Source organism: Pelmatolapia mariae, linkage group LG3_W (assembly GCF_036321145.2).
Source record: "Pelmatolapia mariae isolate MD_Pm_ZW linkage group LG3_W, Pm_UMD_F_2, whole genome shotgun sequence".
NCBI lineage: Eukaryota > Metazoa > Chordata > Actinopteri > Cichliformes > Cichlidae > Pelmatolapia > Pelmatolapia mariae.
The window spans coordinates 81677820-81702908 of NC_086229.1; the positions used below are offsets into that span (position 1 = coordinate 81677820).

Sequence of the window (25089 nt, forward strand, 5' to 3'; positions counted from 1 at the left end):
TCCTGTCTCAGAGTGATGCTGAAAAACTAGTTCATGCCTTCATTACTTCCAGGCTGGACTACTGTAATTCGTTATTATCAGGATGTCCTAAAAACTCGCTGAAAAGTCTTCAGTTAATCCAAAATGCTGCAGCAAGAGTACTGACAGGGACTAGAAAGAGAGAGCATATTTCTCCTGTATTGGCTTCCCTTCATTGGCTTCCTGTTAAATCCAGAATTGAATTCAAAATCCTGCTCCTCACTTACAAGGTCTTAAATAATCAGGCCCCATCTTATCTTAATGACCTTGTAGTACCATATCACCCTATTAGAGCACTTCGCTCTCGCTCTGCAGGCTTACTTGCTGTTCCTAGAGTATTTAAAAGTAGAATGGGAGGGAGAGCCTTCAGTTTTCAGGCCCCTCTTCTGTGGAACCAGCTTCCAGTTTGGATTCGGGAGACAGACACTATCTCTACTTTTAAGATTAGGCTTAAAACTTTCCTTTTTGCTAAAGCATATAGTTAGGGCTGGACCAGGTGACCCTGAATCCTCCCTTAGTTATGCTGCAATAGACGTAGGCTGCCGGGGATTCCCATGATGCATTGAGTTTTTCCTTTCCAGTCACCTTCTCACTCACTATGTGTTAATAGACCTCTCTGCATCGAATCATATCTGTTATTAATCTCTGTCTCTCGTCCACAGCATGTCTTTCATCCTGTTTTCCTTCTTTCACCCCAACCGGTCGCAGCAGATGGCCGCCCCTCCCTGAGCCTGGTTCTGCCGGAGGTTTCTTCCTGTTAAAAGGGAGTTTTTCCTTCCCACTGTCGCCAAAGTGCTTGCTCATAGGGGGTCATATGATATGATTGTTGGGTTTTTCTCTGTATTTATTATTGTGCGATCTACTGTACAATATAAAGCGCCTTGAGGCGACTTTTGTTGTGATTTGGCGCTGTATAAATAAAATTGAATTGAATTGAATTGAAGTGAATGCTACTATATGAGAAGTGCATAATGCATCATGGGATTGCAGCCCTAACTATGAGCTTTAATAAAAGGAACATCTTAAGCCCAATCCCAGAAATGTTAGAGGTGTATCTGCCTCCTCCCATATTTGGGAACTCCAGTGAGCCTTCACTCTGAGAATGAAGTGCCCTATAAACGCTCTATGGTACTATGAAGCCATTAAAATACAGTAACACCTGAACATTTAGGTTTTTGTAAGGGTGTTAGATGAGAGAAACAAAGAGAAGCCAGATTGGAAGAAACATCTAGTACACAGCACATCACCTCTTTGCTGAATTTCTGAGCGTTTCCTGGAAAAGGTCAGGCGCCTCTGCTGAGCAGGGCTGTTTTTACACTGAGCTTGTTAAATGTGCGTCTGTATCCTGCACAGGTCACACCATCCCAAAAAACAAGGACACACTCAGAGGTCATCTACCGCAGCCCAAGGTGGGCATTTTTGCTTGGCCAACTATTACCCCACCTTTTCATCCTCCACCCACTCTGAGCGCTGCCACCAGCTGAGCTGCTAAATCCATCCCTTCTCAGTTAAGTATTGCTGCTTTATCCTATGCCAAGCAAGTCTGGATCTCACTCTATATAAACTCCAGCAAAATGCCCGAGTTGAATCAAAGCCCGCAACCCAGTCAATTTAACATATGCAGGAAGAAAGCTACGCTTATGAAGGGGGAGGGCTGAGGAGATTTGAGGTTTATTTTGACTGCGCCAGCTCATTTTGTTTGGGATGCTCAAACTTTCAGATGATTTTCCTGGGGATTTGTTGTGGTTTATAAGGGGAGAGGGAAAAAAAATCAAAAAGCACTGCATCATCTGTGAGTTGGGGGAAAAATAAATGTGTTTGGACTGCAGATGGCCCACATAGGTATTCTGATTTATAGTGTGTTGCGGTGCATTACAGCGCAAAGTGATATATCAAATGGAGTTGGGTGTGCTCAGGTAAATTGCTAGTACTCGCACTGCGCACAGCAAAGTCAGGCTGGAAAATCTGGGTTCTTTTATTTAGCTTCCTTCCCTCTAAATCACGTTGATAGAAATGGATTTCACAGTGGTGGGAAAGGCTGGACAGATATTATGTGCGTCGGCAGTAAGATGAATTACTGGACAAAACCGTATTAACGGCTGTTTGTGGCAATCAATTCAGATCAATAAATTTTGAAATTACCTTCACGCCGTTTACAGCCCGTCCGGGGGAGTTAGAATAACCAGATGCCGCTGTGTTCACTGTAACATGGCTTAAAAGTTACACCTGCTGAAAGACTCATGGTGCAGTGATTGTGAGGAGCTTGAACCTCAAGAACAACTAACATGGCATAAAAACTCAAAAAAAACCAACCAGTGATATGTTTTTATGCTATATGCACTGCACTACTGCCTTCAACCACGCATTATTGTGTGCTCCTGTCAAAAATGCACTATATACAGTACTAAAATAAACACCACCGCACTCACAGTCAACAATAAAGGGGGCTGTTGCAAGCATACTTGACATTTGTCAATAAACACATATGCACTAGAAGAAAATTAGACTGCAGACTGACAGGTAAATTATTTTTACACGCTCCTAATAATTATTCATTATTTATTTTCACTTTAGCCGCGTGCCATTTTTCTCACATGCCTTGTCAAAATCTATACATCAGCCTCTCTCTCATGTTACAGAAGTGTGAAAATATTCGCTCTCGGTCTTCTGAAACGCTGAATGCACATCGCTTCTCACAGTTCTTGCCGTCAGGGAAGGATTAAAGGTAACGCTGTGATGTACTGCTCGTGGCATTTTTGGCATTTCAATCTGTAATCACTGATTAAACTCTCATTAATGACTTACTTGTATTATCTATATTTACTACTTTTGCATTACTGCTCATATCAACTGGTAAACAAATATGTAAAGATGTGAAATCCTTGGATATATTAGATACATATTATAGAATATATACTAGCTGCTATTAGGTACAGCTTCCTAGTACCAGGCTGGAACTCTTTTTTGCCTTCAGACTTGCCTTAATTATTCATGGGGAACATTCAACAAGGTGCTGGAAACATTCCTCAGAGATTTTTGTCACAACACAGTTGCTGCACATCTATGATTCCAGCCCATCCAAAAGGTGCTCTTGGATCGAGATCTGGATATTGTGGAGGTCATTTGAGTAAAGAGAACTCATCATGTTCAAGAAACTAGTTTGAGATGATCTGAGCTTTGTGGCATGGTGCGTCATAAAGGGACGGACTTACTCAATACTCAGGTACTGGCTGTGGTACTGAAACCAGTGTTGCCAACTTAGCGACTTTGTCGCTATATTTAGCGAGTTTTCAGACCCCCTTAGTGACTTTTTTTCTAAAAAGCGACTAGCGACAAATCTGGCGACTTTTTCTGGTGTTATTGGAGCCTTATTTATGACGACATTTTGACGTGAAAACGCGTATCGCTCTTACTCTCAATAAGCAGCGGGTGCTGCGGTGGGCACCTCGCCCATGCCAAAGCGATCACAGGCGGGGGATAGTCCTCCCCCAGCTGCTATCAGGGCAGGAGACGTTCAAATCTATGCGCCCAAACGGCAAATGAATCGCGCATTAGCGAAGCCGCTGCTCCCGCACTGACTGTAACGCAGTCAATTCTTCTTTTACTCTTATGCTGTTTTGTGGACCACAATGTTTAAAACTACTTATAAACACACACACACAAAGTAACTCCACCAGAGTGCCTATTTCGGGTCACTTTTGCCGGTCCAGGGCCGGATAAAGGAGCAGGGTTGGAATTGTGACACTAAAAAAACAATAATTGCTAAAAGAAATTTAATTTGTTGTTCTAAATAAATTATAAATGCACTTAAGACGTTTTTTACTGACTTTATCTCTCTTCCACGATGTTATTTCTCTCTCCAACAGCGTAGGTTACAATTACATTAGCATGACCAATTATGCAAATTAGGCGATGACGTCATTTAGCGACTTCTAGCGACTTTTAGGACAGCCAATAGCGATTTTCCTTACTGAGGAGTTGGCAACACTGACTGAAGCAATGCTATTAGGCACCAAGGGACCCAAAGTGTGCCAAAAAACTATCCGGTCTTTAAGTGATGATGTGATGAATCCTGCTTCTGGGCCCAAACTACTCCGCGTTTAATAAGGCTTTTGTGTTTTTTACATGTTTTAATGCTTTGTATCTTGTTCTATTTAATCTCAACAAACCCCTAAAAACAGTCAGTGATCACCGTCGGCCTCTCTCGGTTTTTATTACTGCTAATCAATTCAAAGCTCAGATTTTAGAACCTTACCATGTAACTACAGCCCAGCCCATGCAGCAGTATATTGATGACTAACCTTGTACTATGGATGGATTTTCTCAGCTGTTCTTTTGACTGAAGTTTGGTCCGTTTACAGCATCCTGCTATGTGATTGCATTTGTCCCGAACCTTCGGAAAACCTCACGTTAACTTTTATTGAGTGGAAAAAAGTTAGTGTTCATCCTCCAGCTTCACTGTTTATATTATGCTAACATAGCTGTGTCGCTAGCGATCACGTAGCACATTGTTATATACGAGCTAGCCAAACTTCAGTAACTCTACAAACGTCACTGCTGTTTACTTTCCTGTCTTTATTTATTTCGGCAATGATAGCAGAGCTGTACGTCTTAATTTGTTTCAGAAATCCCTCAGTCACAACATGGTATATTATATTTCGATGGAAACTAGCGAGCTAACTCCCTGCTAACTTCTAACTCCGTTGGAATTTCATAAATTCGGTTTTCATGGATGCCTGGGTGTTAAACTTAATTGTTACCCCTGGTAGAGCAGCAACTCTGATCATTTCATTACAGATAAAAGGATTTAGACAGTTTTTAACTCTCAGTGATGCCACAGTGATCGTTGGACTTAGCGACCTGCAGCGGAGTTTGGGCCCAGGCACGGCTAATGACGTCAGGCTTAAAGACCGGATTGATATAAATCAAGGTGGCTCCATGCTTTCATGTTCTTTACACCAAGTTCCTACCATCTGAATTTTGCAAGAGAATTCGAGAATAATCTAATATGAAAAGTCAAATAGTCTATTGTTGAACCTGTGTAAACTGTAGCCTCAGTTTTGTGCTCTTAGCTGACAGAAGTGGCACCCCGTGTGGTCTTCTGCTGTAGTAGCCCATCTGCTTCAAGGTTCAGAGATGCTCTTCTGCTTAGCTTGGCTGTAACAAGTGGTTATCTGTATAACTGTTGCCTTGCCTTCACCTTAAAGCAGTCTGGCCATTCTCCCCTGAATTTTGGCATCAACAAGGCATTTACACCCAGAGACCTTCCACTCGAGCCTATCCCGGCTGTCACGAGGCGAACACAAAATGTATAATATCCATTATATTAATATCATCCTCAAGGCCCATTTTACAACATAATGACTGGGGTAATTTAATAGTAATCAACTTCCTGTAATGGATAATAATTAAAAATTCATAATTTGCTAATTTTTACTTTAAATCGTCACCTTCTGCAGTAATTTTCAAATGAAATATGACAGAAGAGCCATTAAAACCCACCTTAAATGCACAAATCGACCAGCTTGTAATTTTAGCTTTTTGATGAATATCCAGTACTTGACTTAAACATGCACTGAGGGTTTAATTTGAGCTGCAGGAGCACGCACACCACGTTCGTGTTCCTCTGCATCTTGAGCAGTTTTAACAGTTTTCAGCTGCCACTAACCAAATAAGCCCCGAGTGAATTTAACACACACAAAAAAAGCACCCCCTTGGAGCATCGCGGTCAACCTGTCTGTGTGGGGTGGGGAAAAAACTGCACACTTAATTAGCTGTAAAGAAGCGCAGCATTAAGTCCAGCATCAGCCTAAAGCTTTTTCACACAAATAGACCGCCTGTAGCCTTTTTTGTTGCTTAATGACAAACCTTAGTAACACTGCGGCGCAAATAAGAGCGCAGAGACACAAAAACATGACTCACTCAACCGGCCCGAATGCAGGGGGTTCTCATTATAACGGAGTTATCTCAGGCTCCCAATTGGAGTGAAGACTTGATTAGAGAGAAAGAGAGAAAAGCTAATGGCATAGAGAGGGCAGGATGTCGCTCAATGCACATTAAACATTTAGACATCTGTTGAGAGAATGTGTTACTATAATGTCCATGTCCTGCTTACAGCCACCAGCAACCACAAAGTATATTAAGGACACAGAGTGACAAGCTGACTGATTTGGCAGACAATTATGGACTCTGTTAAATAGCCATGTCAATTAAAGCTTCTTCTTGGATTTACTTGTCTTCGCTCGCATTCCAATCTGTTTAAGTACGATTCACAATTTCTTCCCGTCCATGATTGAGTGTCACCCACAGCGAGGCTAAAGAAGAATTACATCGCAGGGAACCGGCTGCTTCATTACCTTAACAGCTCTCGCGCTGGATGTGTTTCAGCCTCGTCGGTTTAAAGTTTACTTTGAGCTGGGCTCAGTTTTGGAAACTTTCTCGGTTTGAGACAGATCAAACATGTGCTCTGCGCATTCTGGTCAATTCTACAAACATAAGGGGGCTTCAAAGCTTTTAGTGGAGCCTCGGTTTTTACCTCTGATCTCATACCTTGTTTGTACTTTAACAGCAGTTCCCAGATACCCCTGCGGGCATAGGGGTCCACTCCTGCTGTAGGTTCATCTAAGATGATGATTTTCGAGCCACCCACGAACGCGATGGCCACGGACAGCTTTCTCTGCATGCCACCTGTAAGACAGCACAGCTTAAAAACACATCACAGCCTGAAGGAATGCACAAGCTAGTGTAAGAGCCGTTCAGCTTGTAACGCATTGCAAATCCTGCCCGAACATCTGTCACAATAAGGTTTCACATGCAAAATGGGCACAATATTGAAGAATGATTACGGAATATACCAAAATCTATCTTTCCATCTTTTAAAGTAATGCCACAAAATGATTGATGGCAGAGAAGTAGATACACCGTCCTAGCATTATTGCAGTCTGTACTCGCTTAGCTCTTCAAAATGCATCCACTGTAGTGCTAATGTAGTGGAAATGTCAGCATAGATCAACCTTGAAAGTCATATTTCAGTGATTTTGCTCACAAGCAATCCATGACTGGGGACAATTTATCAAGTAGGACTTGCTCATGACCCCCAGACAATGAATTACAACCTGTGACACACAGGTACAGTGAATGTGTGGTAGAGGAGCAATATATCCTGAATAGACAGGATAAGCTACGTGTAATACTCCTTCCCAGGGGAAACGAATGCACGGAGGACACGTCAACGGCTAAATTGACATGTGCGCACAATAGGATACAGCAACATACATTAACATACAGACTCACCAGACAGGTTCTTGGCAAGTTCTTTCCGTTTGTGTGGCAAACCGACGTCCTTAATCATCTGATCCATCTCAGTTTTAACCTCTTGGCGACTGCGTCCTTTGAGCCGGGCGTAGAAGTAAATGTGCTCTTCCACTGTCAGCCTGGAAAGGTGGACATGACATCACAACGCCTGCTAAACTGATGCGTGACGATGCGTTTTTAGCCACGCTTAAGTATCAATGTATTTTTCGAGACATTTTCCTAATTAAACGTCCGTGAACTAAAACAAAGTCTTACATAATAAAGTCTTACATGCATCAATATTTCGTGGCTGCTTCACAGGTGAGGCTGTGATACGTCGTAATGCCTTCCTCTGTGTTTGCATGAATATTTTAACCCTACTTAATATAGATGCTTTCACTGTCTGGAATTAATATTAATGAAAGTAATTTGCAGGTGCTCAGCCATAATTATGATGTAAGACTTGCGTCTAGTTTCACGTAATCAGTTTGTGGAGTGAGAGAGAAGAAAAGGATGAATCAAAAGTTAAACAGAAAAATAGAATAATGGTCGGGAATGATGTCATTAGGGGACTTCTGGCTGGGCCAAGGAAGGGAAGGTCATTTTAAATTTTAAAAGGAAAAGTAAAGGAAAAGTACAGAGAGGTGTTGATGGGAAACATAAGGCAAACTCTTGTTATGTGATCGATCTGCGATGTAATAAATTTTTAATTTTCATACAGCTGAAACACGATTAAACCAACGGCCAGCACAGGACATGAATGCACAGCTCTCTGCTAAAGTCACTCACTCATTGAATAAGACATTATGCTGCGGACACATTCCCAAGTACTTCCGGATACTGTCCATGTCAGTGCGAATGTCGTAGCCATCGATGAGAGCTGTTCCCGATGTAGGTGGAAACAGTCCCGTCAGAATAGACCTACAGAAAAAAAAAAGAACAAAAGTAATCCATATTTGTTGCTGTTAACATTATCTTTGCTTAATAAACAGATTTATAGAGCTTCCAGTGCTCGAAAATTAAAGCTCTCTGCGGGAAACACAGACTAAAGATACATTTAGCTAACATGATGTTGCCCAATGGTCTGTAGCCTCAAAAATACCTAATGCTCGCAAACATGGTTACCAATGTGTATCCATAGACTGCCCCATCAAACTTGAGCACATAATGACTGGAGAGGCTGTCAGTTTAAAGTATTTTACTATAATACTCAAAATATGTCTGTCAGGGGTGGGTCCAGAAGGGGGGCATTGGGTGGCACCAACCCCCATGAAATATGATTGGCCCCCTGGTCTAGAGTTCTGTTAATCTTGAAATCCCCAACGCCCTCTAATGAGAGCTTAGCAGCAATGCAGCTGATTGTATTTACTCAGGCATGTTTAATGAGGTCTAAAGTACTTGCACTGTAAGTTTTTCTATGTTAGGCAGCTTTCTGCTTTTACCCCTCCATATTTTTAATTCAATTATAGAACTTCATACCATTTACTAATTTTTGAAAGCTTTAGTTACTTATTATAATGCAGATTTATTGCATCATTATAGCTGAAGCTACCAAGCAGTAATTATAGAATAAAATCATGAACAGCTGCAACATTAAAGTGACACACCCATCAATGGATCAATAATTCTGATCCAATAACATCATGTATATGATTCTAAAACGCTTAATTCCACATGATGGGTGCATTTACGTTAGTAATTTTAAATATAGTTAGCATATACGCTACATAAGTAGCATTATAACTTTTACTTCAATAAAGAGTCTAAATACTTTTTGCCACTTTGTAAAACAGTTTTAAAAAATCAACAATAGGACAGAAGGCTCCACACGAGGATGGAAATTGTGTTTTCTACACAAGTTTTCTAATCTAATTTTACTTCTTATGAATCTTCTGAATGCCTGTGTGTTTCATTCTATTAATATGACAATAACATTTAATATTTATACAGGAAACCTGAATGTTATGAAACATATGATATCATGCCATTGCATTGCCTGGCAACTACCCTATACTGGACAAAAATGCCATTCATACAGTCGAGCTGCACGTGGGACTGGTAAACTAACATGTTCCAAAAGGCCTACACATCACAAACATGGTTGAGAGGTCCAGTTTCAGGTGATTTGGATTTGATTAGTTTGGCACCCATTCGACGTTGAGCTATGGCAATGCTAACTATAAGCAATATTATCATTTAAGCATCTGAGTCACCCCTTGTCCAGTTGTCACAAAGTGGAACAAACTACTCTATAAGTCATGCTGTAGACATGTTTACATCTGCTGTAACATTTGGGCCATTTTAACATTTGAGTTACCAGTACATTCCCATGCTACAGTACTGTTTGGTCTGTTCATGGCGTTGCTGAACTGATTTACTTAATCACACTGGGAAAAACCAAAAAATAAATAACTAGACGATAAATATGAAACTGATTGTGTAAATATATCCCCATGTGTGGGTCTCTGCAGTGCTCACATCCTGCTGTACCAATGTACAGTAAATGCCATTATAATCATCTAATTGCAGATATAAATTAGATGTTACTCTCATTAAATCAATAGATTATAAAGCTTTCATGGTGTTATTGGTGGTTCAGTACTAAAAATTGGTCATCTTAGCTCAATGGTAGACAACATGATGACATCATTTCATATAGAGGCACATGTGCCAAATTAGGCTGCTCAAGTCCTGATAGGGTAGGAGGAGTTCATGAGCAAACAGACGTGTGTTATAAATATATAGCATTCTACTCAATAGGTCCTGTTTATTTAAGATGTTCTAATTTTGTTTCCCTAAAGTATAATATTAGTGCAAATATCAAAAACTGTTGAAAAAATACTGCGTCAGACTATTTAACACTAAGAAAAATACAGAAATATTAAATTAAAAGTTAAAACTATGAACAGCTTGGAAATGCTTTTGTGTTTTATTAACTGTACTGTAATACTACATCTCACTGATAGCTACTGTGCTCTGCAAAAGCCTCAACAAGCTCATATGTGTGCGACAGAGTCCTTCCACTGTCCTTTCTCTTATTGTGATCTGTTATGTTTCGTTCCAGTCGCTCTGCACGGATGTCTTCCCTCTAGCCCCTTAGTCTTGCATCACTTGCTCTCTCTGTCGCTCATACTTTCTGGCCGAGTGGCTTTCATTTATTTCCTGTCGTCCTAAACCCCTTCCAACCTTTTTTTTTGCTATTTTTTAAACAGCAATTAGATCGCTCCCACTATCAACACAACAGCTGAGTCTCTGTAACAAATGTCCTAACAGAGGAGGCCACTCTTTGAAAGCAGTGACCACTTAAATAATGCGGCTGGAGTACAGTCGGCATTGTGTACACTATAGATCAGCTGAAGCTTGTGAAGTGAAATGAACACTGAGCCAAGCAGTGAAACATGTCAGAGTTACATCATTCAGCTCACATTGTGGTTGTTTTTCCAGCTCCATTTTGGCCAAGAAATGATGTGATCTGGTTCTCGTAGAAGTCCACGCTCAGTCCATCCACGGCGAGCTTCTTTCCAGTCTTGTAGATTTTGACAAGATTGCGGATTGAGACACCTGCTGTCATATTAGGTGGCGGTTTCTCCATATGCTCTTCAGACAGAAATGCAAACCATTATAAACACACACACACTTATGAAACACAAAAGCAAAAAAGCAGGCGAAATGGAATCTCTAATATGAATAAATGTGTTTAAAAGGCACATTAAATCAGCAGCAATAACTGATCATAAATGCTGAAATAAAACATTTAACTGATCATTAAGGTGATTTCATTTGCAAACACAAAATATAAACTCAATGTTATGTGTCAAACAAACTTACAATCCATACAGTAAGACAGGAAGATGAAACCATAATGTTCAGAACACAACAACCAAACCAAAGTAGCCTCCATGCTAATTGGAAATTGTGTTTTGTTTGTTTTTTAGCAAATTGCTAACTTAAGAATTACAAAGTGAAACTCTGTTGTTGCCATACATGACAAGTAAGCCACTAATGTTTGAGTCTCTAAACCAGTTAACCAGCACATGAACAAACTTGTGAGAATGTCACAAACGCTGCACGTAAAAACCTGACATGTCACATACATCACACCGCGAAGGTGAGATATGAAGGTCAGGTAGCAGGTTTACCGTTGTGTATGTTGGAGTCTGTCAGCAAACCGGGCTTATCATCAATCACGGATGCCGTTCCACGCCAATAAGATGCAGTAAAAGGGAAGTACCATGGCTTAGGGATTCCATATTGACCTGGGATCAATTTCCGAGATCATTATTCACATTTTAATATTGGCCTGGCTTAAGGGAATATGGTACTTTACAATGTAGGTTTCCTCCTGACAGCCTGGCACAAATCCTGAGCTCTTTTAATTACAGTCTCTGAGGAAAGCATAAAGTCTATGCTCCTGGATATTTGAGCGCATGTTATATATCAGCATCATTTTATGTCTTACACAACAACAACAACCAAAAAAATGTTTTTAAAAAAGCATCAACAAAATCATTCAACAAAGACAAAAATATACCTGGAAAGACATTTTCAATGTACCAAGTGAGCACCCAGTATAAAAGAGCATCAATGAGCATCATGATGATGGATGTGATGAAGGTGTAGCGTCCCCCATCTTCTGGACTCTTGCCGATGTTGCGCCACTGAATACCGACGCCTTGCTCCTCAAATTTAGAAAAGTTCTCACAGCCGTATCCAAATGCCACACATGACAATAAACTCTGGGAATGAAGGATATGCCATTGAAATCATTAATAGTTTGCTTATTTTGTTTTCTCAAGAGATTACAAACAGTTCAAATTAACTAAAAATAACTAAATGGTGTGTAGAGAAGTGCAAGCTAGCTGCTAGTTATTAGCGTTGTGTAAAGATTTAAACGAGGGCAAATCAGCTAGCCTTGTAAGCTACATCTCATCGTCTAAACTCTCAGCCCAACACAAATACTGAAAAATGCTTAGACACCACACATTCAGAAAATAGATTTAAAAAAGAGGCTGTGATACATCTTCAGCATGATTCCATGATTTTTAAAGTGTCAGTACTCATTCTTAGGATACAGTATCCTCACAGCACTCGAGCCCTGTCGCAGGGGAAAACCAGAGGAAGGGTTACATGTACAACTTATTAAACTTGAAAAAAAGGGACACTATTTAGACATGTGCTGTCTGGTTAAAATGCTAACCTTTGTGAGCATATCTCAGGACTCAGGACACTAAAACGAGTCTGTGACAAACAAAGATTTGTTGGATCTTTCCCACAGTAGGAAACTGCAAATGATGCTTTGCCCGGACGACATCATCTGCCATGGCCTCTCACTCTGCATTGCCATGTTGCCTGCCAGCTGTTTGATCACGCCTCATTTGCTCGCAGCATTTATACTCCGGCAGAAGTGTTTGCTGAGGCTTTAGAGGCGAATCATCATGGAGACGATAAACCTGATGTTACACTACCAGGCAGACAATCTGAAAAGCTCTGCACTGATGCCAAACCGCTAGCCTGGCTGCGACCACTGCTGGGCAACTTTCTGTGATGTCCTCTAGTTACCATCCGCCCATCAGTCAGTAGATGAGCGCTGACAGGAGGGCTAGTGGGCACCTATCCTTGACCTCTCTATGAATGGCTGACGAAATGACAGGAGCCACTCCTTTGGCTTTGGGAAAAGGGCACGAGTTGGGAGGCGGACAAAAGAAGCCCGTTCTATTGAACACGTGTCAAACGACAGATTCAGCCATCATTCAGTCGGCTGCAGACCAAAAAAAAAACCACTGTTGCAAGGTAGAGTAATCAAGGCTCTCGCTCTTTCTAAGAAGTCTTTTTGTAAGCCACCCTCCACAAGTACAGCAGACACAGATGGACTTCCTTTAAAAACTGCACGAGCACAATTCGTGAAAATGGCTGCGTACAAAGTCTGTCCACCTGCAAAGTGATGGACAGTGAATGAATTGGAGATCAGCAGGATACTCTGATAGCTGGTTAAGGCGCACAGCACACAGCTGGGTGCTTTTGTTGCGTGGCATTTCTCTTTCTGCTCATTCCCCGTCTGCCTCAATACTGCCGGCTACTTAACAAATGCAAAACTAAGCCTGTGCCCACCTTAACTGATAATAAAAATAACCTTCAGCTGCAGCCCCAGAGGAGACCCAAAGAATACTTAACAATATGCTGAAAATCCTCAAGATTCACCGCACCACTGTAGACCTGGCTGTATAGGTGAATTTACCGATTCATACCACAGGAAAAGTTGACAGGCTTGAAACTCTTTTAAGGGAGCTACCGTTTTGTTTCTTTAAAAAAAAGAGATTTTTCCAGGACAGGATGATTAATTGAAAAAATCTGCAGATTTCCAGAACATGAAAGAACTTTTGGGCCCTCTCTTGTTTCTACCTCATTAAAAAAAACGGAGGTAAGAGAGGGAGAGAGTACAGCAGACTGCACCCTGTACTATAGTGGCCCTCTTCTTGATACACTGCCTCCGGCTCTCCTTTGGCACACAGCTCCAATCAAAAACTCTTCATATGAATTCAGGTGATCTTTTGAAATTCGATTACGATTAAGGACTTCATTATCAAGGACAACGCGGGGGAGAATTTGCATGCCCTTGCACGAGGTAGTTTCATCCGACCTGGGAGAAAGAGAGAACCTGCACACACACATAATATACACACACATCTCTGATAAAGTGCGGGGATGAACTGGATAGCGGTTTGGTCAGAGGAACATTGCTCATGCTAATTAGAGGGCTAGAGGGCTATCCATCTAGTTGGAGCAGGGGAGAAAAATCTCAGCGCCAGGGGAGAACCAAGCAATGGCACTTTGTGTAGAGATTAAATAAGGTTTGCTGTGCTTTATATGTAAAATACCTACCTAGCCTGCATGCATTCTGTAAAAAGAAACTGAAGGAAAAGTTTTCTTTCAAAAAAACCCCAACAAAACTACTTCATTTTAAAGGATCTACTCAAAGACAGGCAATTTCGGGTCGACGTGCTGGAACAGCTTGTTTGCGCAAAAACAAGGTGAGCAAACAGTGTCTGAAGATAAAAGCAGGGGTGACTTCTATCAGCTCCCAGCGTAAGATATTATTGATTGCCGCCATGTCAAAAAATTGATAACTACGATACACAAGACCGGCCACCCACGGCTGGTACCGCATCGCTCGAAGTGACATGAAAGAAAAGGCGGGCTTGATTAAAATTCTGTGAAGACGCACTTGCACACGCTGCAATGAAGATTCAAGATATTGCATGCCTTTGTCTGCAAAAGACAGCTCGAGGACAAATGATACCAGCGCTACCATAAAGGTCATGCAGAAAGGCTACACTGAAAGTTGAGCAATGGTACACAATTTATCTTTATCCCTTTGAGGACGGGAGAAAAATCAACAACTTCCTTAGTGTGTGTCTGCCTCGTCTCTTCTTTCAGGTAAACGTTTCATGTTTCTGTCACTTGAGCATGCCCGTTGTTTTTTTTTGTTTGTTTTATAAAGAAATCTTCAGTATTGTGCGAAATACGTCAGCCTCAACAAACAGCAAACAATTCACTGTCACATTATGGACAATAAATGCAATTTGTAGTAATTTTAATGTCACTGGACCCTTTAATTCATCTTGAAGGCTCGCACCTTATTATCGGGAGACGAAAAAAAACTTCCTTTCATAACAAGCTGCACCAGTGAAGTCAAAGTTATTTCTTTTTGGATTTAAAAGGCATAAGAGCGAGATTTCTTTTAAAAACAAGCAACTCTGACTGACACGGTGTGATTATAGTGGAGAGAAAACACAACCTGGGAATATAATTCAGAGTACAGTCAGCCCTCATGTATGATAACAGCAGGGGGAGATATTAAAAACTGTGTCAGCTAAAGACGGTCTTACCACAGCAACCTTGGCCCCGAAACCCATCACGTCCCTCCAGGCGTAGCAGAGGACGTGCGGCAGGTAGAGGACAAAGTAGATGAGGCCACCGCACGCCGCTGCTAAGTTGGCCTTAGAGAAGAAGACGCTAATGAAGAAGCACTGAGAGATGGTGGCCACGCAGAACACCAGGAGGAAGACAAAGATCACAGAGGGGTCGCTGTATTGGAGGATTTTGCCGTACTGTGTGAAAAGAATTGAGTGAGAGTGGGGGAAAATAACAGAGGAAAGTAAACATGTAATTTGATATCCAATAACAAACAGATTTGTGGAGAATCCAGGAGGTTATCACTGCAGAATCAAGCAAGCAGGAGGATTCAGAGTGAAAGCTGTTTGACGATCCTCGGGCATATTTTTTCAGCTGACTGTATATTGTATAACATAATCTAAAAAATCCCTAAACATGTCACTCTTTCACTCTGCCACTTTGAAGGAGGACCCTTGTCTAATTTTAGAGAGCTCCTCGCAAATTAACCAGACTCCCTCAGTACGCAGTGATGCTGATTTCTTCGCCAAAATTTAATTCAAAGAGCCACTTGAACTCTTGGGATAATGGTGCTATTGTAACAAATGCAATTACGATTCACATCTTTACAGAGGACGCCGTTTGAGGGAGTTGTACGATTGTTCATTATAGAGCTTCTACATTTAGACGGCCTAAATGAACTTGTGTTAGCATCACAGTAAAATTATCTTCTTTTAGTGCTTAGGTTTCACTCCTGATTAACAACTCTGTGAGTTTAAACACAACCTTCAGGAGTTCATGATGAGCAAAAAAAAAACCAAACTCTCTAAAAGTAGTTGTGGGTCCTCCTCAGTGAATCATTGTTTAATCATTGTGGAATCACCTTGAGTATAAGGGTAAGGAGGAGAGAGCTGACAGCCAGCAGCAGCACACTGGAAACTGCCCAGCTCAGCCAATAGATGTCGCTTCTCAAGCCCATGATCCTCATTGTCTCCTTAAGCCTGGCTTCTTTCTCTACGACGATACCCTTAATGATCATGGCGACAGAGTAGATCCAGGCTAAAGTCATGTATAAGGGGAGGGAGCTTCCCAGCGAACGGAGGAACCTGAAAGGTGGAGAGAAGCCAGCCCAGCCCAGACACTTAAATCTGGTGTTAAATCTGCACAGTAACTGGATAAAAACACTCATTTGGTGATAATATTCCATTTTTTTCATTTTCTTAAATATGCATACTTTGTGACTTCTACGTAAATAGCATTAATTTTTTGAATAATCAATTCTACTTTAATATTATACATTAATCAGGTAAATATTTTTATGTTTTGCTCATTGTGTGCAAGCAAAATGTCCTTAAAGTGTAAAAAAAATAATTTCTAAATAAGAAAAAGTCAATCTAGTCACTGCGCAAGTCAAATTCTAAGAAGTGGCTGATATAGAAAGGTCAGCGCTGGAAAGTGATAAGTTGTGAGCTGTGTGGAAGGGCGGGGTCACGCGAGGGTCGGTGACAAAAATGTCATGCAAGCGTTCACCCATTTATTCTTTGAAGCTTGGATTGAATGTACTGCTCCTCATACTGCGTGTAATAACGGTCCCTTGAAGATTTCCATTACAAGCTCTTGTCATTTCCCTTTTCCAGTGAAGAGGTCACACGTGGCCTTCTGCCAGACATGACTCAACTAGATGAAGAAGGGAAACTAGATGGCTTTTTTGGCTTGTTGGGTGGATTTTTTTTTCTGAGTTAAATTAGCATCGCTTATCCAGCTGGGGGGCAGTGGAAACAACGACACTGACAATACTACAAACTGTATGCTATAAATTATCTAGGTCTATGAGAAAATCCTATACAACTCATTTATGACCTTACTGAAAACTCTCAATGTTTTTGAAATAAGTTTAAAGTCTTATATATATTCTTATAAATGATGGTGATATTTAGGGTAAAACACAGGACAAAGCAGGGTATGCTTTGCGATTGGATGTTTTGGCAACACAGGACTGCTTGCGTGTCAAAAAAACCAAGATGGCGATGGTCAAAATGTTTAAGAAGAGGCTTCGTTCTTTTATTATATGCAGTCTGTGGACAATCTCAACTTTTAAGTCTATACAGCTAACTTTTTAGTCAACACTGGGTTATTGAAAATTGAACAATGAATGTAAAACCAACATTCAAAAACTAAATCGGTGTTGGTGCTAGAAATGAAGAATACAGGGTTTTATTCTTCTTTTTGCTGAATGCAGCTGCCTGCAGTTATAAATGATTGCATGAAAGCAGCAAGACTGCAAAGCAAACTGCAAGGCATTAAACCAAAACAATGACCTGAAAGGGGCTAAAACAACAGCTAAAGAACAGCTTTTCACACTAAGTACTTATTTTTGTAGATGAAATACATTTGTTACATTTTTTACTCCAGAACCTGAAAAAAAACCACGTTAAAGTGAAAAATTGAACATTGCGAGATTTAAGTAAAAATGCTGCATTTACAATTTTCATTGAGAAAATTTTGAAGTTATATTTAATGTAATAAAATCCTTTTTTGCAGCAGTAATGTATAAGTTCGTATGTTTTTCATGTTAATTGCTACTGCTAGTTTATCATATAAAAGCTCTATATGTTTTTAACACAGGTTTTGTATTTAGATTGCTAATCAACAAGGGAATTATATAACGGAGAATGAAATAAAAGTACATTTAAGAGTCATGTTTCACCACTCGCACTTTAACAAGTAGTTTTACTTTTTATTTATTTTGTTGTGTGTGCCCGAGTTATTAATCAGATATCAGTGGCCTTTCCGACTGTGAAGGTGGTCTCTTTGCTCTCTTTTTTTCAGCTCTTCTGCACAACAAATTAATCCAGTTTTAATGACCGAGCGCAAACACGCCAAAACATTTTGGAAGGTGATTTCGTATTATCGGAACAAGAACAATACACTGCTCGGGAGAGTAAATGTGTACTGATTCGCGCTGATCGGTGTTAGTTTTAGTAGCCCAAAATCTCATCAAATAAACAACTTGATTCAGCTGATTTCAGATAAGAGCCAAGTGTGTAAATACATCCATCTGGATGCCAAACGGTAAACGCATTACTTCCTCCGTAATGAAAGAGGAAACAAGTGTAAAATGACAGAGGACTCAGGTGCAGATGACAAAACCGGTTGTTGTCACACCTAATCCAGATACAGCCTTATGATAATTACCATTTGATTTGCTATTATTATTAATGTGCTGAAAATGGCTGTGAAATTATCATTTAGAATGGGCCTGTGATCTGAATACACATCCCGCGTGCAGTTGCTCCTCCAAGGCACTCGACTAACTCAATTTATTGTTATTAATGTTTACAAATTGTTGATGGCTTGCAAACACATTAGGCTGATGGGAAATTACATTTCACCCAGCTGTTCAAATATCACTTTTTATTTACCAGCCACATTTTCCAATTAAACTGCAAAAATTGATTAGGCCAATCTTAAATAACCATCCTTTTTTATTTCATTAACTACGCCTACAAAACAAGGGGTTGTTGAAGAACACGCTCTATCTAAAGGAGACCAACAACGGCGCTGCTGCCATTGTGCGCCATCAAAGACGTGAACGGCCTCCTTTTTTATGATAACACTGATTTCTTCTTATTTCCTAACAGATTTTTTCAAGCTGTGGATGGCTCACACTGATAAGCAACCAGTGAGTCTGCACGAGATCAATAGATGTGGAGTCAAACAACTATTTTTATTTCTCATATTTAGATATTTGCTAACAAAGAAAGACATAATCGTGCATGCCTATTGTTTCTTTACCCTCTCTTTGGGAATAACAGCAGCTTCTTTTTGTTTTTGACTCGTGATGTTACACCTACCTGATGATTAAACTTACAATTCATTATACATCAGGAGCTCTGCAGTGCAGAGGTACACTACTCGATTGTACTGCTGTTTTCATTACAAATGTGTTAGATGGCTGGCAGAATATCAGATACAGTAAATACTGTTAAATAATTAAACTATATAAAGCGGCGCTATCTCTGCTGTTCTTTCAAATTCTATCCGAGGAATGCAGTTTTGTTTAGTAAGCACAGGAGGCCAGCTTTTAGTATTACTTATTCTAATTTGTCTTAGCTGTCCAGATACAGGGCTGCAAAGAATAGTGTGGTCCACACTGGTCCATCAGGTATTTATCAGGTACTACCCTCACCCTCCCCTTACAGTTAAAATTAAATGTCATGTAAAATTAGCGTGCAACATCCAAGTGGCAAAAAAAGAGTAAATATCGATTTTCTAGGCGAATGATTAAAATTCACTTCTCAGATTAAAAGCAGGCCACGATTACATCTTGAATTTACAGGAAAATACAGCTAAATACATCTGGCATGATTCTGTTGCGTGCTGATTTCATTAGCAGGAGAGGCCTAATCATCCAAGAATCATCCGTCGTGATTTGATTCTGTGCACGGCAATTCGTTCTGATTAACAACGGCGGGCTTAGCAAAACACAAAGCATAAACAATGTTGTGACCTGAAAACTTGTGATAAAGGACAGTAAGTTTACTGGATGTGTATTTTTTCTTGGTCTGACGTAGCAGCACTGTGAAATTATAGTGTTTTAATACATCGTATGCTTTGTGTTTGGCTGCTTTTCACCGAGCGACTCCTTTCTACTGACCTTAACCATGACACTTATGAGCGCACAGGGAACGGTTAGTAGAACGATGTTCTCTATGAACACTGAAAGCCAAAGAGCGCTATTCTGCACACCAACAGCGCGCAGTACTTCCTTGAGCCGGAGTTCCTTCTCCAGCACCAAAGCCTTGATGGTCATGGACACGGTGTCCATGAAGGCCAGTATCAGGAACATGGGGAGAATGCTTCCAATGCTCTGAACGAAGCTGGGTACAGGAGAGAACGAACAAAGAACATCAGACCTACTACTACGCTACAAGAGGACTGCATAATGGACATTCTTCACAATTACTCATTCTCCATGCACGAAGCGATGTCCAGATGCTTTTTTACACAATATACATTTTGTTTTATTTATTCTCCACCTACTTTTCAAATTTTAACTTATGTTACACCCTGGCTCAATACCTTTGAGGTGTTTTCATTTTTACGCTGAGCTAACCTTTTATAAACTTGGTGCATCAGCTCAATTGGGCATTTAGTGCTTCACCTCATGCCAGAGATGATGTATGATTTGATGCTGTTACAACACAATAAGGGGATATTAAACCGGCTCTATAATGCCACCAAAATGCCATGTCAATATCTTCCCCACTGCCAATATAACAAAGTGCTTCCTTTGCTTTATTAGACAGTGAAGGAGAGATATCAAATACATTCTGACAAAGTATAAACTCTACACACCGCTTGTGTTTGCATTCCATAAATATTGAGGATGTAATGCAAGCAAAGCAGCGCTGAGCACAGATGAATGGATGAAGCACAAAGTGAACGTGCTGTGTTTGAGAGCACGGAGCTGCTTTAGAATAAATATCTCCTGTGAGTCCTGACAAGTTATTTTTAAGACTTGCCAAGTTCGAACACTTACCTCAAACAAGTACTTCACTTAATTGCTAGTTAGCTCTGCATAAGTGCTGTTGAAGAGGTGATTTTGAATATATCATTTCTGTCTTGCTTTCAATTTTCAAACAGCTGCTAATTGTTTTCTTAAACCTGTATTTATTTCCTTTTTTTTTCTATGACGACATTTCACAAACTTGTGTAAAAGTTCTGGACACTTAATAAAAATAAGCGTTTAAACCGTGAAGGAAGCTCTGCTACACGAGAGCCTGAACGACAGAGAGAGAGAGAAAGAGAGACACGCTTGCTTTTTGAGGATGCTCGCTTGCCCTCGTGGGATGGATCATTTTTCAAACGAGGTCTGGAACGCTGCAGGAAAGGATTGGTTGACACAGAGTTTCAAGAGGCTCAGACACCAGAGCAACTAAATCCAAAATCCTATATAAGATTACATAAATAAAATCTCTTCTTTGAACCCCAAAAATTCCACTTGAGGAGATCACAGAATCAATACACTGAGCAAATTGATACATTAGCACCTTTTCTAGGGAGGTAAGCAGCCTCAAGTAGCGAGTGCATCAAGCTGAATACTAATTCAGGCATTATCTGCTCCCGATTCTACCCTAACATCTCTGTAACAGCTGACAGTCTGCATGAGTTAACTCCTTCTGTGACTTCTCACACCGGAGGGAGAGAAATCAGTCATGCACACTGTGTCTGACACTGACAACCTTGCCACCAGATGCTTTTGAATTATACATTTGCGGATCGATCAAACTTGCTTAAGTAATAGAACTCCAGGCAGGTCTGTGTTACGGGGCTCCCATTACATTGGCAGGCTGACCTAAATTTAGGAAAGCTAGAAGACTGATTTCTCAGTAAATCGAGAGATAGTAGAGCACAGCCTCCCGGGAGAATAGAGAACTATAGTAGAAAAAAAAAAAAGAAAGAAAAAGGTATACTGTTAAATTCATTCAACTGAGAAATTCATTGAAGAAAACGGGTTTATATTTCTAAATATGGATTACTTTTAAGCTAACACAATTTTAAAAAATACCTATCTATGTTCTGACACAAAGAGAATGTAAATGCATGCTGTTTTTCATTTTTAACAGCAAGATCAGACACAGAAAAGCAGAATTGCATTACCAATTTATGTATTAGACTTACAAAACATACAATTTTAAAATCCGTCTTCTTTTAGAGAAAGACTAAAGTATTAAAGATGATAACAACTGATGGTGATGTGCTGATTTCATAATACTAAATATCAAATATTTAAAAGAAAAAAGAAAGAAAGAAACTAAGACTTGTGACAAGTATAAATCAATATATCAAATAAATAAAATTTAAGGTGGATCATGTTCACACTAAGTAAAAATGTATTTCTAAGATCATCATTTATTTAGCATTACTCCTCCTTAGTATGCCATTTAATACTATCCTAATCATAATCATAGTCATAATAATATATCAGCATTTTTAAATGGCATACTAAGGAGGCGTAATGCTAAATAAATGCTGAATTAAGCGCTTCCTAATACCTTAATAATGCTTAATAGTGTGACATTATTTTAAAGTGCTACTGATTCTTTTTTATATTTTATAGTTTTAGATTTATCCATATTATATTAGTCTGCGGGTTTGCTTCCTTGTAATGTGCACTAACTAATGTGTGCTCTGAACCATCGTCCCAGTCTCAGCCTGCACACCAGAGCAGATGTTCCTTATGTGTCGGTCTGTGTTTAGTTGTAATCACCCACAAAACACCACCAGGATGGTTCAGTGGAGGGATGGAAGCAGCCAGGTGATGACTTTCCAAGAGGTCAGCACTCATGTAATCTCACCAAAGAATCTTTTTGCTCATGTTCTCAGACAGATTTCACTGTTGGCACACTCAAAGTGGGTCATTGTATGTCCTTGTCTTAAAAGTGCTTTCCAACTAGCTACTACTGCCATAGAGGTCTGATGGAGTGCTGCTGAGATGGTCATAATTCTGGCAGGTCTCCCATCTCTGCAGAGGACTTGTGAAGCACTATTAGAGAGACCACTGGCCTCTTGACCAAGGCCCTTCTTGCTTGCTTACTCACTTTGGCCAAATAGCTAACCCAAGGTGGAGTCTGGATGGTTTCAAACTTCTTTCAGTTCACAATTACTGAAGCCACTGTGCTCCTGGGAACACTACAAGACATAGAAATGGGTTTATATTCTTTCCCTGACCTATCCTTTGCAACAATTTCATCAGACATTTCTACAGAGAGCTCCTGGAAGTTTGTGGCAGTGGGATGATTGAGTGTGAACCACAGGATGTTATATCCAAAGCTGTGTGCCTTTTAAAAATTTATAATATACATTTTTAAAATATACTCAGTCAACAACATATGTGGAGTCACAGCAAAGCATCAGAATAAATTTAATAATTTTGCAAATTTACTAAACACACTGAAGAGGAGTTTGCACACTTTCAAATGCCTGTATATTTGTATATTTGTGGGAATACATGATTTGCAGCATTCCCACTCAGGAATGAAATAAAATGCAATCTTTTGGGGGTGGTTCAAACTAATTGCTTCTTCTATTCCCGGTGATTTTTCTAAAACACTGTCAACAAACACGTTTGAAAGCTGCAATTTGACTGCCCTAAGTGCTGATTTGTTTGGATGAATGCTTTTAATACAAGAAAATAAAGAACAGCAAGGAGTGGTGTTTTACACAGTGCATAGGGTAAAAATACGTCTTTTTTTAATTAAAGAGCAGTCTTGAGCTACCCCCCATTTTTTATATTTTTCTAGGAAAATAGCAATGGGTGCAGGAATTTATTGAAACAAATACAGTATATGAGGCAAAGGAGTTTGTACAATTCTAATAACCTAAAAGTCAATATTCGGTGTGACCGCCTTAATTCTTTGACATGGCCTAAATTCTTTTAGTAGCATGTCATTTCTTTAAGTGCGTTAGCAGTCTGTTGGGGATCATCTGATGCTTTTTAGAATTTATTGGTCACCATATGTCAGCCCTTTCCTTCTTTCATAATAACATCAATTTTGACAAGATTTTTAACATCGCTGGTTGGAATGGAGCCCCAAACTGTGGGAAAGCCTCCACCAGACGCCCTCACACTCTCACCGTTATTGTACCTCCTCTGTACATACTGATGATAGTTTGCACCAAAAATTTCACATTTGGATTCATCCCTCAATAACAGCGCTCCCCAACCTTTTTTTGTGCCATGGACCGGTTTATGTCTGACAATATTTTCACGGACCGGCCTTTAAGGTGTCGCGGATAAATACAACAAAATAACACCAGTACCGGTACCAAAAAAGAGAAGATTTAGTCACAAGGGAAAAGACTCAGGGAAACCGAGTTAACGATAAAAACAATAAAAAGTAACGACAAAAACCAATAAAAACCCTGAAAACCATAAATTTCACACCCGAGCCTCAACTCTCGCGGCCCGGTATCAAACGACTCACAGACCGGTACCGGTCCATGGCCCAGGGGGTGGGAGCTGCTGCTCTATAAGACTTGCTGTATAATTTTGGCATCAGTTTCCATTCCTTAAGAATTGCTTTTTCACAGCAATTTTTCCACTCAGACCATTTCTGATGAGGCTTCAATGAACAGTAGATTGATCAGCTGAAGCAGCATCCCTCTCTGGGCTTCAGTCTGATGCTGGGCCAACCATATATTTAAAGCATTAAGCAAAACTGTCATCTGGAACTGGGGTATAGTTTTAACCAGTATGTCAATTTCTGCACACTGCACAGAGTTTTTGCAAAAAATGAAAGTTCCTCAGTATCCTGCTGTCAGATGTATTTTTTTTGTATTTTGTATTAGAGACCAAATCAATACATGCGCCTTCTGTTCCCCATCCCCTGTAAACAGGGAGAAATGATTTTTGGGAAGCTGGAATTACACTATCCAGCATTAAAAGCTTCTTTTCAGCCGCGGTGACAAAAGGCTCTTTCAGTGTACAGGGAGTCATGCTGGGAATATTTTCTGATATCATTAATACAGCTTGTCGCTGCACAGCACAGAAACACTATAAACATGAAACAAAACATCAATTGCAGATTTTTGCTTGTTACAAGCGTCAGATGTTCTAATTATGCTCGGCTTTTTCATGCACTCTCAGTAGTAACGGTGCACACGTCGGGTTAATTAGCCACTGAAGATGGACAAAAGCGTATTCCCCAACACATCCTTGCGTATTTGGCACGTTCACTGCCGGCCACTATTATCTAACATCAAACCCATGTGAATGTGAAAGACCTATTGATGGGGAGCACAGCCTCAGGATCCAAACAAGGCATGCCTCTGATTCAAGAGCGTGCAATGGCTCAGAGGCCGCTGATAAAGGGTCTGTTTATG

General features: G+C 40.2%; 1 protein-coding gene across 1 annotated transcript in view; it reads right to left on the bottom strand.

Annotated features, from left to right (window-relative positions):
- LOC134619291 (phospholipid-transporting ATPase ABCA1-like) overlaps nt 1-25089 on the bottom strand; it is a 172160-nt gene that overhangs the window by 105635 nt on the left and 41436 nt on the right. The window contains exons 14-21 of the mRNA XM_063465060.1: nt 19859-20081; nt 15198-15419; nt 11843-12047; nt 11451-11567; nt 10737-10908; nt 8101-8232; nt 7312-7451; nt 6568-6705 (exon numbers count right to left, since the gene is read on the bottom strand). Coding sequence (XP_063321130.1) covers nt 6568-6705; nt 7312-7451; nt 8101-8232; nt 10737-10908; nt 11451-11567; nt 11843-12047; nt 15198-15419; nt 19859-20081 — 1349 coding nt within the window. The remainder of the gene's footprint in view (nt 1-6567; nt 6706-7311; nt 7452-8100; nt 8233-10736; nt 10909-11450; nt 11568-11842; nt 12048-15197; nt 15420-19858; nt 20082-25089) is intronic.